This window comes from Salvelinus fontinalis, chromosome 26 (assembly GCF_029448725.1).
Source record: "Salvelinus fontinalis isolate EN_2023a chromosome 26, ASM2944872v1, whole genome shotgun sequence".
Classification (NCBI taxonomy): Eukaryota; Metazoa; Chordata; class Actinopteri; order Salmoniformes; family Salmonidae; genus Salvelinus; species Salvelinus fontinalis.
Genome location: NC_074690.1, coordinates 26,527,591 through 26,542,995, shown reverse-complemented (window position 1 = coordinate 26,542,995; position 15,405 = coordinate 26,527,591). Strand labels below are relative to the sequence as shown.

The 15,405-nt window shown below is 42.4% G+C and overlaps 1 protein-coding gene across 2 annotated transcripts in view; it reads right to left on the bottom strand.

Annotated features, from left to right (window-relative positions):
- LOC129824018 (tenascin-R-like) overlaps window positions 1-15,405 on the bottom strand; it is a 163,845-nt gene that overhangs the window by 67,215 nt on the left and 81,225 nt on the right. For both annotated transcript variants that reach the window (XM_055883286.1, XM_055883287.1), the window contains exons 2-5: window positions 8,067-8,670; window positions 7,283-7,759; window positions 2,930-3,193; window positions 1,718-1,833 (exon numbers count right to left, since the gene is read on the bottom strand). In XM_055883286.1, the coding sequence (XP_055739261.1) occupies window positions 1,718-1,833; window positions 2,930-3,193; window positions 7,283-7,759; window positions 8,067-8,583 (1,374 nt within the window). In that variant the 5' untranslated portion in view covers window positions 8,584-8,670. The remainder of the gene's footprint in view (window positions 1-1,717; window positions 1,834-2,929; window positions 3,194-7,282; window positions 7,760-8,066; window positions 8,671-15,405) is intronic.

Sequence of the window (15,405 nt, the reverse complement as noted above, 5' to 3'; positions counted from 1 at the left end):
CACCTAAAATTACATACCAAAATATAACTGCCTGTAGCTCAGGCCATGAAGCAAGGATAAGCATATTCTTGGAACCATTTGAAAGGAAACACTTTGAAGTTTGTGGAAATGTGAAAGGAATGTAGTAGAATATAACACAATAGATCTGGTAAAAGGTAATACAAAGAAAAAAAGAACCGTTCTTTTGTACCATCATCTTTGAAATGCAAGAGAAAGACCATAATGTATTATTCCAGCCTAGGTGCAATTTAGATTTGGGCCACTAGATGGCAGCAGTGTATGTGGAACGTTTTAGGCTGATCCAATGAACCATTGCATTTTTGTTAACATTTTTTGTATCTAGACTGCCCAAATATGCCTAATTTGTTGATTAATAACTTTTCATGTTCAAAATTGTGCACACTCCTCAAACAATAGCATGGTGTTCTTTCAGTGTAATAGCTACTGTAAATTGGACACCAGGTGCACTCGAAAACAGACATGTATCTTATTTCAGTCTGGTAGCTAGCTAACTATATCAGAAAACAGCTCGCATTTTCACAAGAGGCTGTTTATATCATAGATGGAATCAAACATTTTCTCCTCCGTCTACAGGAATCGATCAACTTCACATTTTAAGGCTTCGGTCCACCAACTATTCGACATTGGGAATGTTCTCAAAATTATCCAAGAACATTAAGAGTCATGTGTAGTATTTTAGTATTGTGATACTTTGTGCAAGGCATTGATAAGCATTAAAAACGTTGTGGTTGGAGCCTCCTGAGTGGCTCAGCGGTCTAGGACACTGCATCGCTATGCAAACTGCATTGCTACAGAGGCTGGTTCGAGACCCGTGCCTGGGAGACCCATGAGGCTACGGACAATTGATCCAGTGTCGTCCGAGTTACGGGAGGGTTTGTCCGGCAGGGATATCCTTGTCCCATAGTACAGTAGCAAGTCCTTTAGGGGGACAGGCGCATGCACACTGACATGGTATGGTGTTTCCTCCGACACAAAATGTTTTTTTGTGGATGGGTATAAAATGTATAATAGTGAAGTTAAAAATTACTAATTTGGGTCATTTTTTATACATTGATAAACATTTTCATCTGGCCGCTTCTGAGGGGATTCTGGTAAGATGCCGGCAAAGTCGGCTGAATTCCGGTAGACAGAAACGGCCCGATGTACTTGGGCCTATTCTGGGCAGTCATTCATTTTGATTGCGGGCCGAGTCCGACACCCGAATCCGGACCGATTCAATCAGTTCCGGCCACCCGGAAGAAGGCCGCTTCTGGGCCGATTCCTCATTGCTATCTGGGTCCACGCACACACACTGGAATACATTTCTGAGTGACAGAGTGAGGACTTTGCGTTGTAGCGTTTTTTTGTGGGGAGAAAATGCTTGGAACGTAAAATAACGTTATTAACCAGTTCCCATGATTTGAAAATAACGGTTCTGTTCCGGAACAGTATAGATCACTTTGGTTCCTGGTTTTGATTCATCTTTTCAGGTTTTGTTACCTGAACTGGTTCCAAACCCTGAAATATGTTTACCCAAATCACTAGACAGAGACAGATTATTTACATGAGAGGGGATTCCAGAGATTGTAGGTACAATGTAACAAATCATATCTACCCTGTACTATTTCCTCTGCATTCATTCAAATGCTTTATTTACAGTATGTGGCTAAAGTTGAATATCCATCCACATCTGTCCTCTCTGCCTGTGAAACCTTACCTTGGGAATGAAGCTTATTTCCCAGCCATCAAATGAGTAGTAGAAAGGTTGCCACTGCACCTCCACGGATGTCTCCGTGATGGATTTGAAGAGTAAACCGTCTGGATTTGAGAGATCTAGGAGGCAAGAAGAGATGTATTATAGGCGTCCATCTTCTGTATGCTCAATAAATCACCCTCTTTACAGAGGCAGAGACAATTCCTCTCCGGGAATAGGGGCAGGGGGAAGAATACCTCACCCTGTGGTTAAACCATGTTTCTTTCATAGTGGAGGGCAGGCCAGGCAGCAGGTGCACATCCATTGCTTTTAAACAAACTGTTGAATACTGTGGTAGTTAGCATAGCCCCTATGTAAACATTTTCCTCATTGGGTAAGCTTTGATCTATAAACGCATCATCATGAAAACAACATTTCCAAATACAATAGATCAGTCTTAATCAGAAGGACTCAAATAGACATGCAAAGAACTAACTATGTAAAGCTTCACAAATATATTGTATTATCGGGAGAAAAAAAGCTTGAGTAGAATTGCATGAACATACTCAAAATATGTGATCATATCAGAACTAGGAGTGTTGCCTGCCGACGGGAATTGTAATTTTTAGCCAAGGCCCAATCATTCCATGACAGATAATTGAATGTTTACTGTCTAAAAAAACGATTTATATTCTGGGATGGAGTGAGAGTTTTGCATATGTCTGAGAAGCATTGAATGGAAACTAAGAGCCTGCAGCAATTTGCCAATCTGACATTTATACCCAGCAGGTGGCAGGAGTCTAGTCACATCCTGTAGGCAAAATTGTCTGTCCTCCTTCCAACAGCATTTCACTCAAGATGTGGCTGTGAACGTATATGGGAGTTTTTGTATTGTTGTTGTCAAAAACTTTCAACATTTTTAAGTGAGGAGAAGATGTATACCTAGAAGAATGTATGATATGGTTACTTTGTTTGAAGGTGAAATTTAAGTGCATGGATTTTTCACAGTATCCAGGAAAACTAAACAGAATATGAATACATTGTGTAGGACTTAAAGGATTAATCTGCGTTTGGTACATACATTTAGATAATGTTTTATTATTTATATACAGGCCTACCCATTGATTCTTGAAGAATGCCAATTATAAATCACCAGATTGCCCCTTTAAGCAGAGGTCCACTTGGCATGATGAGGCCTGAATATAATTATAGAAAATGGCTGCCTGTTGTACTCACAGGTTGACACCTGAGTGTTGGTAGGGGCACTGATGACGTTGTTGAGCACAGCGTAGACGTTGATGTTGTACTCGATGCCAGGCTCCAGGTCTGGGATACTGCAGGAGGTGGTGTTCCCAGGGATCCTGATCTCCAGCTGGACCCCACCTGGGCTGGTGGCCACGTAGGTGACCAGGTAGTCCGTCATCAACACTGACCCCTCCCACTCCAGGTCAATGGTATGCTCCGTCACTCCCCGCATGCGCAAGTTCAGAGCCGGAGCCACTGTGGGTGAGATGTCATTTGCACAGTGTGAAATCAAAACCTTGCAACCTTGTAGGAACATGCATTACATTACATCCAGCAGGTGATCTTATTCATTCTTGTTCAGTCCCACTTGACCCACCTACAAAAACAAAAGATTCTGATTTGCACTTGACTTCCAATTTCGTGTTGGAATAGCATCACTCAACATGCAGAGAAAACAAACAGTGCAAAGCCTGTTCATTTGAACTTACAATACACCAGTGGCGTCACCACCACAACTAAGCTTGCATATGAGTGTGGATTCGTGAAAGGCTTTGATGTTCTTGTGGGCAACGGAGACAGAGCTAGGCCATAAACCTGAGAAGGTTTGAGTGTAGAATGCAAATGAAGCCCTGCATCAACAACAGTGGATAAGTTTATAGCTCAATCAGAGAGAGTGAGTAACAGATCTTGTCCTGAAGGCAGCTAGTGGTGTGGGTCTTCCTCTGTAGATTGGGCTCAGTGGTGGTGGTGGTGGTTGAGCATTAAGCCCTCCTAGGGGAGCCGTTGAGGGACTCGAGGAAGCGTTTGAGTTACTTCCACACGAACACGACAGATGGAACCGAGCCTGCCTCCTCCTCAAGACTGACCCTGGAGTGAGGAAAACTCCTGCGGCATTCACTTAGGAAGATTAATCGCATGGACCAGATTCAGTCTTAAGTAAGACACAAAAAAGTGAACCAGTGGTAAAGTGATTGATATGGGTTATAGGGAGTGAGCACTGTAACTAAGCCTTCCAACAGAATGAAGGACACCCACGAGAGAGTGCCCATGTGAAGCAGTGTATAGATGCTTAGAGCAGCGGTCCTGCTGAAGGGCTTTGGGTACATCCCAATAGGCACCCTATTCTCTTAATAGTGCACACTATGGACCTTGGTCAAAATAAGTGCACTATAAAGGGAATAGGGTGCCATTTAGGATGCATTATTTGAGCCAGGACAGACCCTCCCTCCAGTGCTATGTCTGCCTCTCATTAATCACACTTTCATTGGGATGGATGATCCATCCTGGATCAACAGAGAGAGGAGGGGAGTGAACCACTGCACCGCTGCACTGCTGCACTGCGTTACACTGGGGTCATGAGGGTCAGAATTCTGGCATGATGAGACCAAGGCCCCACAGCACAGCTGAGGACCACATCACATCACTGTTTTTTGTTTCCATCCACTTAATTTGTTATTGCTCACAGGATACAGCCTTTGCTGCTTGACTGATCTTCTGTTTACGGGGCAGCGGTTGGCCCTCCAATATTGTACATTAGGACAAAACACAATTAGTAGAAATGGTGAACTCCCTCAACTCATCCCATATTGTTGCATTGGGTTTAGACTGATAATGTGAGTACTTATAGAAGCGTGATTGGAGTTTAATCTTTAGGGACTGTTTATCAGAGATGGGATTATAAATAGGTCATAGGTCATTGTATTACGCTAACATTATGGAAGATAATAAACAGCACTAATAAACAGCGTTGTTTAAACAACAAAAATGTGGTTATCCTAAAAATGACCCATAACATTGAAGCTAATGTTGAGTTAGCTATACTTTTTGGAGTGAAAGCATTAATGAGGACACAGTGAAGTCATATGGCTCTGGAGGAGGGTAAGCAAAGCTACTTCTATCTCTGCTGGATTGAGCTATTGATAACACATTCATACTCTCCACCATCACTCAGTTAAGTTGAGCAATAATTGAAAAGTGTGATACAAAATGCAGATGTCATGAAGTCTGAATAGAAAAAATTAAAATCTATTGTAATTTAATGCAGCTGAGCTACTGTATGAAGTCAAGGCTTTGTCAAAAAATATGTTTAATTCAATATTGTTGGTATTCTGGATGTCAATGATCATTGATATGTTCTCTCTGGCTGAAAGTGGCTGTCAGTCAGTGAACCACTCTGTTAACAACAGGTGACAGGATGGACAGGCTCACATGCAACCTGACTACTAGTGAGAGCTCCTGTATTTCTCTGGCACAAACTTCAAACCATTTGCATTAGGTGCATATATATTATTTTTGGGGGTGGGGATAAAATCTATTTAGTCACGCATAATTATTTTCCAATGGGATAATTTGCAAAAGTGGTGGAGTAATGATGAATAGCACTTTGAACGGTAAACTCATCATGTGCTGATTTGTTTCAATTCCATAGTCTCATTATTCTCATAGCAGGAGAAAACGGGGCCACAAAAGCAGATCCTGATTTTTCTACTTTGATAATATGAAACACTTACAATGCCTGCCACCCTATGAGCCCTGAATAGGCCCTGGTAATTGAATGGCGTATTTTTGTATTCTGCAACCTCCCCCAAACGTGCCTCTGCTACTTTAACTCTAATTGCAAAGAAATAAGCAATTTTGGCTTCGGTAGGTCCTGCTGAAATTGAGAGGGAGCGAGGTAGAGGATAGGTAATATGATTTGTTCTTTTTTTCCTTTCCCTTGTGAGATGACAGCTGTCTACAGCAATGGGGGGGATCAGAAGCCTTACTGAGAACTAGCTGTGAACCCAAGCTAGCTTGATTCAGATATTGTCTCAGCTTAGGTTAATGTGACACATCTTCCCCAGCGAATGTGACTTTTGACAAATGAATGCTGTTACACCGGCGAGCTGTCACCAATTGTATAGCTACTGTTTGAAGCACAGGGTATTTGCAAGAGGTGTTTGACTCCAGGAGTCCTGTTTTTGGTCAAGCGCTGTGGATTCAGCTGCTATTGCATGGAGAGCATTTCTATTATCGGGACATATTCTGTTCTTGGAAGTATTTTCCAGATAATAAAAGCTTACATATCCCCAAAGAACCAATGGGACCTGAGTGGCACAGTGGTCTAAGGTACTGCATCTCAGTGCAAAAGGCGTCACTAGAGGCCCTGGTTCAAATCCAAACTATATCACATCTCCCTGTGATTGGGTGGCGCATAATTGGCCCAGCATTGGCTGGGTTAGGCTGTCATTGTAAATACTAATTTGTTCGTAACAGACGTGCCAAGTTAAATAAAGGTTTCTTAAAAAGAATACTGCTTACCATAATCTCTGTGAAAATTCACTTTCTTTAGATATGATGGGAGGCTGAGCCTTATGCCCCATTTACAATGTGACATAATTCCTTATCTTCCTGCAATCTCCGCTACTGGATGGAGAGCATAGGGTTCCACAACGCAAGACAATGTGGAGGAGAGTCTCTCCTCAGAGATTTTGGGAGATGGCAAAATATGACCTTTTTATTCAAGACAGGAGAAACATATTGTTTTGTTTAGTTACTTTATCCTCAACTTGTTCCTATAACCTTCTAGCAAGTCAAGCTATCTTACAGAGCAGCTAAAAGCTAGGACAGGGCTCTCCCATCTAATTCCTAGAGAGCTACCGTCCTGTAGATTTTCACTGCAACCCCAGTTGTTACTAACCCGATTCCGCTTATCAACCAGCTAATTATTAGAATCAGGTTCGCTAGATTAGGGTTAGAGTGACAACCAGGACGGTAGCTCTGCAGGAACGGGGTTGGAGCTAGGCTAGGCTATACTGTAGCTAGTGACCTCCACCTAATAATTATACTCAAAACAAACGTCATTACCATTAAAATGAACTAAAACGGGAGGCAACAATCATAACGTATAATTGTCTCATCAGCCATTATTAAAATAGTACTTTATTATTTACAAGTTGCTAACTATCCTATCCCATAATATAAACCATTGATATATAACATATTTTAATCTTCTTCTGTGGTTTGTTAACTTCCTATTCTTCGACGGACTCTGGCCGGACTGAAGAAGAGGCAGAGTTAGAAAACATTTGAAGTATGCGGCATCCGTCTCACAACGGAGCCTTCAACCGCAAGGGGCTGGTGCGATTCCACTCCGTTGAGGACCGTCACCATTCAAGTGAATGACATCCGGTGCAACGTAACTGAGTGCTTATGGTTAATGCGAACGAGACTTGTCTCAAATAACCAAATATCCACCCATATACAGTATATTCACTCTTGGAAACTACAATAGCAAAAATTATGTAACTCTCCTCTCTCAGAGGAGCTACTGTATGTTTTCCTACGGTTTCCTTTTTCTCTCACCTGCAGAGCAGTCTTCTCCAGCGAAGCCATCTTGGCAGACACAGAAGCCTTCTTTACAAATGCCCTTCTGACTGCAGTTGTTGGCGCAGTAGGCCAAGGAGCAGTCTTCTCCTACGTATCCCGGGCGACACTGGCAGGTTCCGTTGGTGCACAGGCCCTGGTCAGAGCAGTCATTGAGGCAGCGACCCAGTGTACAGTCCTCTCCAGTGAAGTTCTCCTCACAGATACACTCCCCGTCCATGCACAGCCCTCGACCGGAGCAGTCCGCCGGGCAGCGGGGCTCCGAGCAGTTGTCCCCTCCGAAGTCACTGTCACACACACACTCACCCTCCATACACACTCCCTGTCCGGAGCAGTCGTCTGGGCAGCGCGGCTCAGAGCAGTTCTTGCCCGTCCAGCTGTCCTCACACACACAGCCACACAGGTCCATTTTGAAGCTGCCATGGCCACTGCACTGGGGAATGAAGTCCAGGTGACCTATAGGAATAAAGGAGGACACAAAACAACATCACTAAAGATACTGTATGGCTTACTAATGTCAACATCATCTGTTGTAACAGTGTAATTTATTTTTATTTTTTTAACAAAGTAACAGTCTAAAATAAACCTATGAACACTAGAAATTGGCAGGGTTTCATATCCTGGTGCTATCTACTCAAACCAAGACGCTCAGTAACTGAATGAAATGAAAGCCTGACATTCCACATTGGCCTCAAATTAGCCTATGACCAGGGTACAGTAGCTCTAATAATACTGTCAAACTGTACTATTATTCCGCACTTACCCATGGATGAACTCTCCCCACAGCCACAGTTGCCAGAGCTGCACTGGGCTCTCAGCAGCAACACCTCTCTCTCCAACATCTCGATGCGGATGGCCAGCTGCTGCACGATGTTGGCTGTAGGACAGGCGCAGGCCTGTTTGGGGATGTTGATGCGGTGGGTGAAGGTGACCTGGCTGTCTGCGTCCACTGTCTGCTCTGTGAACTCCGTGGCGCCCTCCCCACCCCCACTGGACACAGCCCCTCTAGTGGCCTGGCTAGGTGGAGGCACTGCTGAATCCAGATCCACTGAGCACAGAGACTCTAGGGGCACGTTGATGTTGTACACATGGTTGAAGACCATTGGCTGCTCCTTGATGGTCTGGTTGTTAGATTGACTGGTGGGGCCATCTGAAGGTGCCTGTCGTCTGACTCTGATGGTCCGGACCAGCTTCCCCTCCTCACCGGACGGGGATAGAGCAGCCTGGGTCCCCAGAAGGAGTAGAACCAGGCCCAGCAGCCAGCCTCGTGCAGGGCCCATGGTGAACCACCACGGCGTTAGATCCTCGTACCTAGAGATAGGGCTCTCCTGACACCCCCGTGCTTACCGGCAGACTTCTGATAGGATCTACAGAGAAGAGATAATAGTGAAAACTGTGGTGGGTGGTTGAGTAGGGTGTTGGGGTTTGCCTCTGTTCCAAAAATTGAAAATAGTCTTTGATCTATTGTGAAAGAATAATTGGCTGTGGAAAAGAACTGGATGCTTATGGGATGTTTAGAACCCCTAAATATATTTCTGCACACAATACCAAATATTTGATCTTTCCCACAGGATAGGGATGTTGAAATATTGAGCACATAGAACATGTTGATACAGGGATTCAATAGAGCCATGGCTTTAGTGATTTTTCCTTCTACTGTAATCCTCTCTCCAGTGACTGGGCTGAGGACAGGAACAAACCGCAGAATGAATCACATTGAGGGACTGCTTCCCAACTAGAAAAGCCCTTGGTCAGAAAGTGATTATCTGCGATGGCATTTTACCATCTCTGTTAGACAGACTAGACAGAGGGCTGTTCTAAAACGATGAAGTATTTTATCAAAGCTCAATCAGCAGAATAAAAGTGAGACTTACACTAAATGACACATGCTCTCTGTTCATGGAGGAACAATTCGTTTTTAGAGGACACAAATTGAACTGTGTATAAGGTTGTGTCTCTCAGATGTATCTTTAGGAAGTCAAACACAGCATGCCAAGAAGCCTGCGGAGTCTGAATACTTTAAGCCTTTTCAAAAGAATTATCGGACATTGAAATCTGCTTTTTTTTTTTTACTGAAAAGGGAAGTCAACCTTTCATATTATTCTCTTGTTTTGTTATCACAAAGCAGGGCAATTCCCCTAGACTGCATATTTGAAACCAACCACAAGCATGAGGTTTGCAGTTCATGTCATTTCTGCTAATCTTTAAAGGTTACTTATGAGCACTGCACCCTCAGGGTGAGAACATACAACTGACTTGGTGCATGTGTGCTGAACTGAAACAGTCATTATAAAATTGAAGACGAGACGGTATGTAAGTCACTCCAGGGATTTGAGAGTTGGAAGATATGTTCAATTATAAACTGGGTGCTTCGAGCCCTGAATGCTGATTGGCTGACAGCCATGGTATATCTGACCGTATACCACGGGTATCACAAAACATTTATTTTTACTGCTCTAATTACATTTGTAACCAGTTTATAATAGCAATAAGGCACAAGGGGGTGTGGTATATGGCCAATATACCACGGCTAAGGGCTGTATCCAGGCACTCCGCGTTGCGTCGTGCTTATGAACAGCCCTTAGCCGTGATATATTGGCCATATACCACACCCCCTTGTGCCTTATTGCTTAAATATACTTTGTGATATACGGTAACATATTAGGTTTGGCTGCTATATCATCCTACACAACTTTGGCCTTGGGACAGGTACATTTTTAACCCCCGCCCATAGATAATAGGAAATGTCCTCATGTGAAAAACCCAAGCCATTTAACCAGCGAATCCACCAAATTAATGAGAACCAGAAAGATGAGAAATAAATCAAATGGACAAATATATTTTCATAACCATTAACTAGTGCAGGGTCCCTTTGATTAAAGTGAAACGTGTTACATGCAGTTCTATAGTCAAATTGACATGTTCAATAAAAGGCCCTGAATGGCTCTCTGACTCACTCTCAGCCACACACATGGGGACTTGTATAATGGTCTTGCTCCTCTATGCCACAGCAACTGAGATACACCAAGTTTAGTTTAGTTTATTTGCACAAATATGCATACTGTAAGTAAAAAACATACTGTTTTACCCACTTTATATGTATATACTGTATTCTAGTCATGGCTCATCCTACATAGTTACTCTGTACACACCTTTTCTATTCATATACTGCCAATTTTCTCTATACACACCATATGCTATATATTGCATGTTCTGATGTTGCTCGTTCTGGTATTTCTTAATTTCTTTTTGACTTTTTTACTGTTGCAACATAAGCATTTCACTGCACCCGCGATAACATCTGAAAATCTGTGTACGTGACAATAAACTTTGATTTGATTTGATGCCCTCATTGCCCTGCTCTCCAGCTCAGGCATCATATGGGCTAAATGTATTGAAGTTGTATAGAGAGACTACAGAGTCATAGGACGTTTTCCTCAGGTGTTTAGGTCTCTGCATTTGCAGTGGGCCCACAGCGTTTGGAGACAATTGGGTTTCATCAAGGCCTGTTGTCAGGCCTCAATTAGGATGCCTCTCAATTAGAAGCGACAAAGAGGAGGATGAGGATCAACGGCTCGGGGCAACACCATCGACTATCTCAATTTACTCTTCAAGAGCAAGGTGTTTTATCACGCATTTCCGTCCTGGATGCACTTAATGGTCATCCTCCTGACTTGACCGTAATGAGAACTGACAGCGTGGCGACTCACAATCCTACGGCCTCCGGGCTGCCTACTGCTGAACGGGTGGAAGTGAGGAGGCACTGTGTGAGCTGGGAGCACGTTGACAAGTAAGGAAATTATTTTGGCACTACTATGGCATATTGCCATTTTAGGCTATATCCTGTAATGACTAGTAGTGTGAAAGTGAGTAGAGTACCTTCTAAGGTAGATGACCAGAGAACAATACTGTCAGTTTTCCTGAAAGTGGTCATTTTCTCTGGAAATTGAATGTGAATTGGTTCTCCCAGCTCAACCCCCTGCTAGCTGGAATGATAAAAAAAAACACTGAGGCATAAAGCAATTCTGTTCAAAGTTTATGATCATGAACCCTATAAAACTGGCTGCCAGAAACAATATCAAATATACAAACTGTACTTTACATAATACACATTTGGGTACACCCTCTGACAACACACTCTGACAGGACACTCAGTAAGCACCGACAGCTTTGGGATGCCATTGACAAGCATTACACAAAAACCAATAAGTGACCTGAGCAGGCAGATAATTCACCAAAAGAAAGCCATTTTAATTTCACCGTGCACCCAAAAGCATGCTTAAAAGTGTGTTTTAAAAAGAGTTGAAAAACCTTGATTTTAGCCAGATACGTATTTTCTTTCAGAGACCAGCCATAAGCTGAATATCCCTTTCATCCAAAGCTTTCTTTTTATGGCTCAGGCTGGAGATGATATAAGAGAAGAGTTGAAATATGCATACTCCAATTATGCAAAGAATCAAGTTTTGTCTTAATGATGTAGAGAGAGAGGTTTAAAAAGATAACTTTTCTTATAAAGTTGCATTGAAGGCAGTGAAGAGGGATGACTCGAGAGAGTCTTTCAGTAGAGTGCTTCACTTTCACTGGAGACAAATGCTCCACTCCTCATCACATATCACAGAGGAACAAAAGCAGAGTATCAGTACAGGCAATAATGAAAACACATATCTTGTCATGCATTTTAAGCAACCATTCCAATAACAAACGTACTGAGCGTCCCATATATCCCGACCATCTGCTTTCACCTTGAACATAACATTACCAGCAAGCCAGACCATGAAATAACTCCTGTCTGTTGACGGCCAATAGCACTTTTCAGTGTCACAGAGAACAGGTACAAGGACGCCTGGGGCTTGATTGAAATGTCAGGACAAGGAGCATGTATGACAAAAGCTCATGTGGAATAAATAGCATGTCTGGATGTTTGAAAAATAGAATTCTGTGCTGAGCCTGTGGGCTAGCCGTAACGTTGCTGGTCAGTCACACTGCTCCCCACTGCAGAACGGAGTTTAATCGCTGTGTTCACCTTTCCTACTGTTCTCCAACTTGACTGTCTTCCCCATCTGTTTCCAACTGTCTAAATAAAAATGTACAAATATATATGTAACAAAAAAATATATTTCATTCTGTTACAGTTATTTTATACCTGTGTAGTAATGGTGAAATTGCACAAGTAACACCATTGTTCTGTTGTCCGTTAGTGGTAGATTGTTGTAGGTTGGTACAACTGTTGTATGTTGTTAAATATATGCAAACATTTGTTTATGATGTTTATGTTTATGATGCCAACGGAAAACGCACATCAGTGTCTCATCTGATCAACAGTAATTATAATCAAAACCCTGAGGTGTTCTTGTGTTTTTGATGACACTGACTCTGAGTGTATTTACCGTCTAATGAGCTCATCAATAGAGAAACGCTGTAGGGAAGTATTCAAAGAAAATGTACAGTAATATGCTGAAAACTACATGGTGTTACAACTAGTGTAGGTCAAGAAATACATGAACCTTTACCTTAACATAACACAGAATCCTATTTATTAGCAGAGCATTAAAACTCGAGAAGCCTAAATCCTACTGTAAAAAAGAGATAGCAGAGATGCTGTAATTGCAACCTTTCAGTGTGCAATGAGTGACATTCTGAATTACCTGCAGTAAGGTTTTATATTAGACAAAAAGGCACAAAGATCAATTTCTCAGATTCGAAAGAATATGAAGGCTGGGATACACCACAACACCAGGACCGGATAATTGTTAGAAAGAAATCATATTACTAAGCTACCTCTTGTTGTTTTATATATACTTCTAATAAACTTCAAAACTTTCATCTGACGGGAATATACTTTTTGTAAAATGTGTCTATACAACACCTTGCTCTCATTTCGATCTGCTTTCATTTCTCATTCAGCTGCCATTACACTGAGAGGTTCTTAAAGAGGGGTTACACAAGCTATTACAGCACATGCTGCATTATATATGAGAGCGACATTGATGTTCCTTCCCTCCCTGGTGCCATGCTAGATCACAGTGTCACCCGGCACCCTCAGGGAATAGCATCCTTGTTGTAACACTGAGGCGACGCTCTGCATATCTTTATACACTTTATAAGCTTATCTGAGTGGACAGAGGCCTAAAGCCTTTTGACTTCTCCTGTCCACCCCCCCCCCCCCCCCCCCCCTCTTTTCCCAGTACTGAACATTGTGAGATGTTTTAAAATCCACATGTGTATATCTTTCCCCTTGAGGACTTTCTATCTACAAAAATAAGCCAGCCTTGGAGGCTTAGTGGCTGCCTGGATCCTTCAGGAGGTCAAACTGCCTGTTTAACGTACTGTACTAGGGGAATGAAGTGTCAGTATCTCTTCATACCCAGTGTCCTGTGTCACAATTGAACATGTGGGGGCCAAAGCACCAGAGTGATTCTGTAATGCTGCTACAGATGTAGGATCTTAATTTTGTTGCTGAAAATGTTCCTGTACTGCTGGAAATGCAGATAAGCTTCATGACTTACATAGATTCACTGAAAACCCACACTAACACACGGTTATATTAACAGTATTGCACTTTTCATGTAGCCTACTTTTGGCCAGCTAATAGCCTAACCACCAATCAAGCAACATTATGGACTAAACATTCAAATCCTGTTGCTAAAGGATTAATTTGCTGCGACAATACTGGTCGAATTAAGATCGATCCTTTACCTGTTCCTTTCCCCCCTGGTTCTGTTCAACTCCATCGTTCTCTTGAGATCTCTCTAACTGTCCTCCTTTATTTCACACAGTATACAGTATCTGTCCAGACCAGAGCTGCTGAATAAAGAGATGTCTGCATGTATGGTGCTGAATCCCTAATGGAGCTGGGTTGCTACAGAGCTCTGTCAGGCTCTGGCTAACCGCAGACAGACCCAGGCCCTGGGAAGTGAATCTGTAACCCCTATTTGCACAGGTTAATGTGCAAACACCCCGACATGTTCACTAGACCAATAGCCAGCCTCCTCCGACACACTGCCCCTCTCTACCTTGTAAATCTCTCTCTAGTAACATTACAATTCTACACCGAGTTTACAAAAGATTAAGAACACCTGTTCTTTCAATGACATAGAATGACCAGGTGAATCCAGGTGAAAGTTATGATCCCTTATTGATGTCACTTGTTAAAGCCACCTCAAATTGGTGCAGATGAAGGGAAGGAGACTCGGTAAAGAAGAAGATTTTAATCCTTGAGCAATTGAAACATGGATTGTGTATAAGTGCATTCAGAGGGTGAATAGGCAAGACAAAATATTTAAGTGCCTTTGAACGGGGTATGGTAGTAGGTGCCAGGCATGCCAGTTTGAGTCAAGAATTGCAAATCTGCTGGGTTTTTCACGCTCAACAGTTTTACGTGTGTATCAAGAATGGTCCATCACCCAAAGGCCATCCAACTTGACACAACCGTGGGAAGCATTGGAGTCAATATAGGCCAGCATCCCTGTGGAACACTTTCGACACCTTGTAGAGTCCATGCCACGATGAACTGAGGCTGGGAGGGTGCAACTCAATATTAGGAAGGTTTTCCTAATATTTGGTATACTCAGTGTATTCTCTTTACTCCAGCTGCATTTGGCAAATTGCCTTGTCTTTCAGGATCATTGGCCACTGTTCATTTTCAGCACCTGCGACCTATAGGGGTTGAAGGTGTCTTCTTCACCCTACTCCTTAGGCCTTTTTTTTGCATAAGTATGCGTACCAATACCACTCACATTGTTTAAAAAAAGTATAGCTTAACAAATTATATTTGGAAAAGTTTCCTGTCTACAAATAATGTAAATTCTATATTTCCAAATGAAGTAAGGACCTTATCAGTCCTCAGTAGCCTCAAAAATGAAATTGTGGCTTAAATGTTATAAAAGATGCCATCTACAGAAATGTTACCTAGTGCACTACTTTTAACCAGAGCCCATAGGGCTCTGTGGTCAAAAGTAGTACACTTTATAGGGAACATGGTGCCATGTAGGAAACAGCCACGGTGCATTTAAATGAAGAATCACTGAGTTCATGACGCTAAGATTCAGGATGGATTGAATTTCATATTTGTATCACCAGAACAAGGCTGTATTATCTCAGGT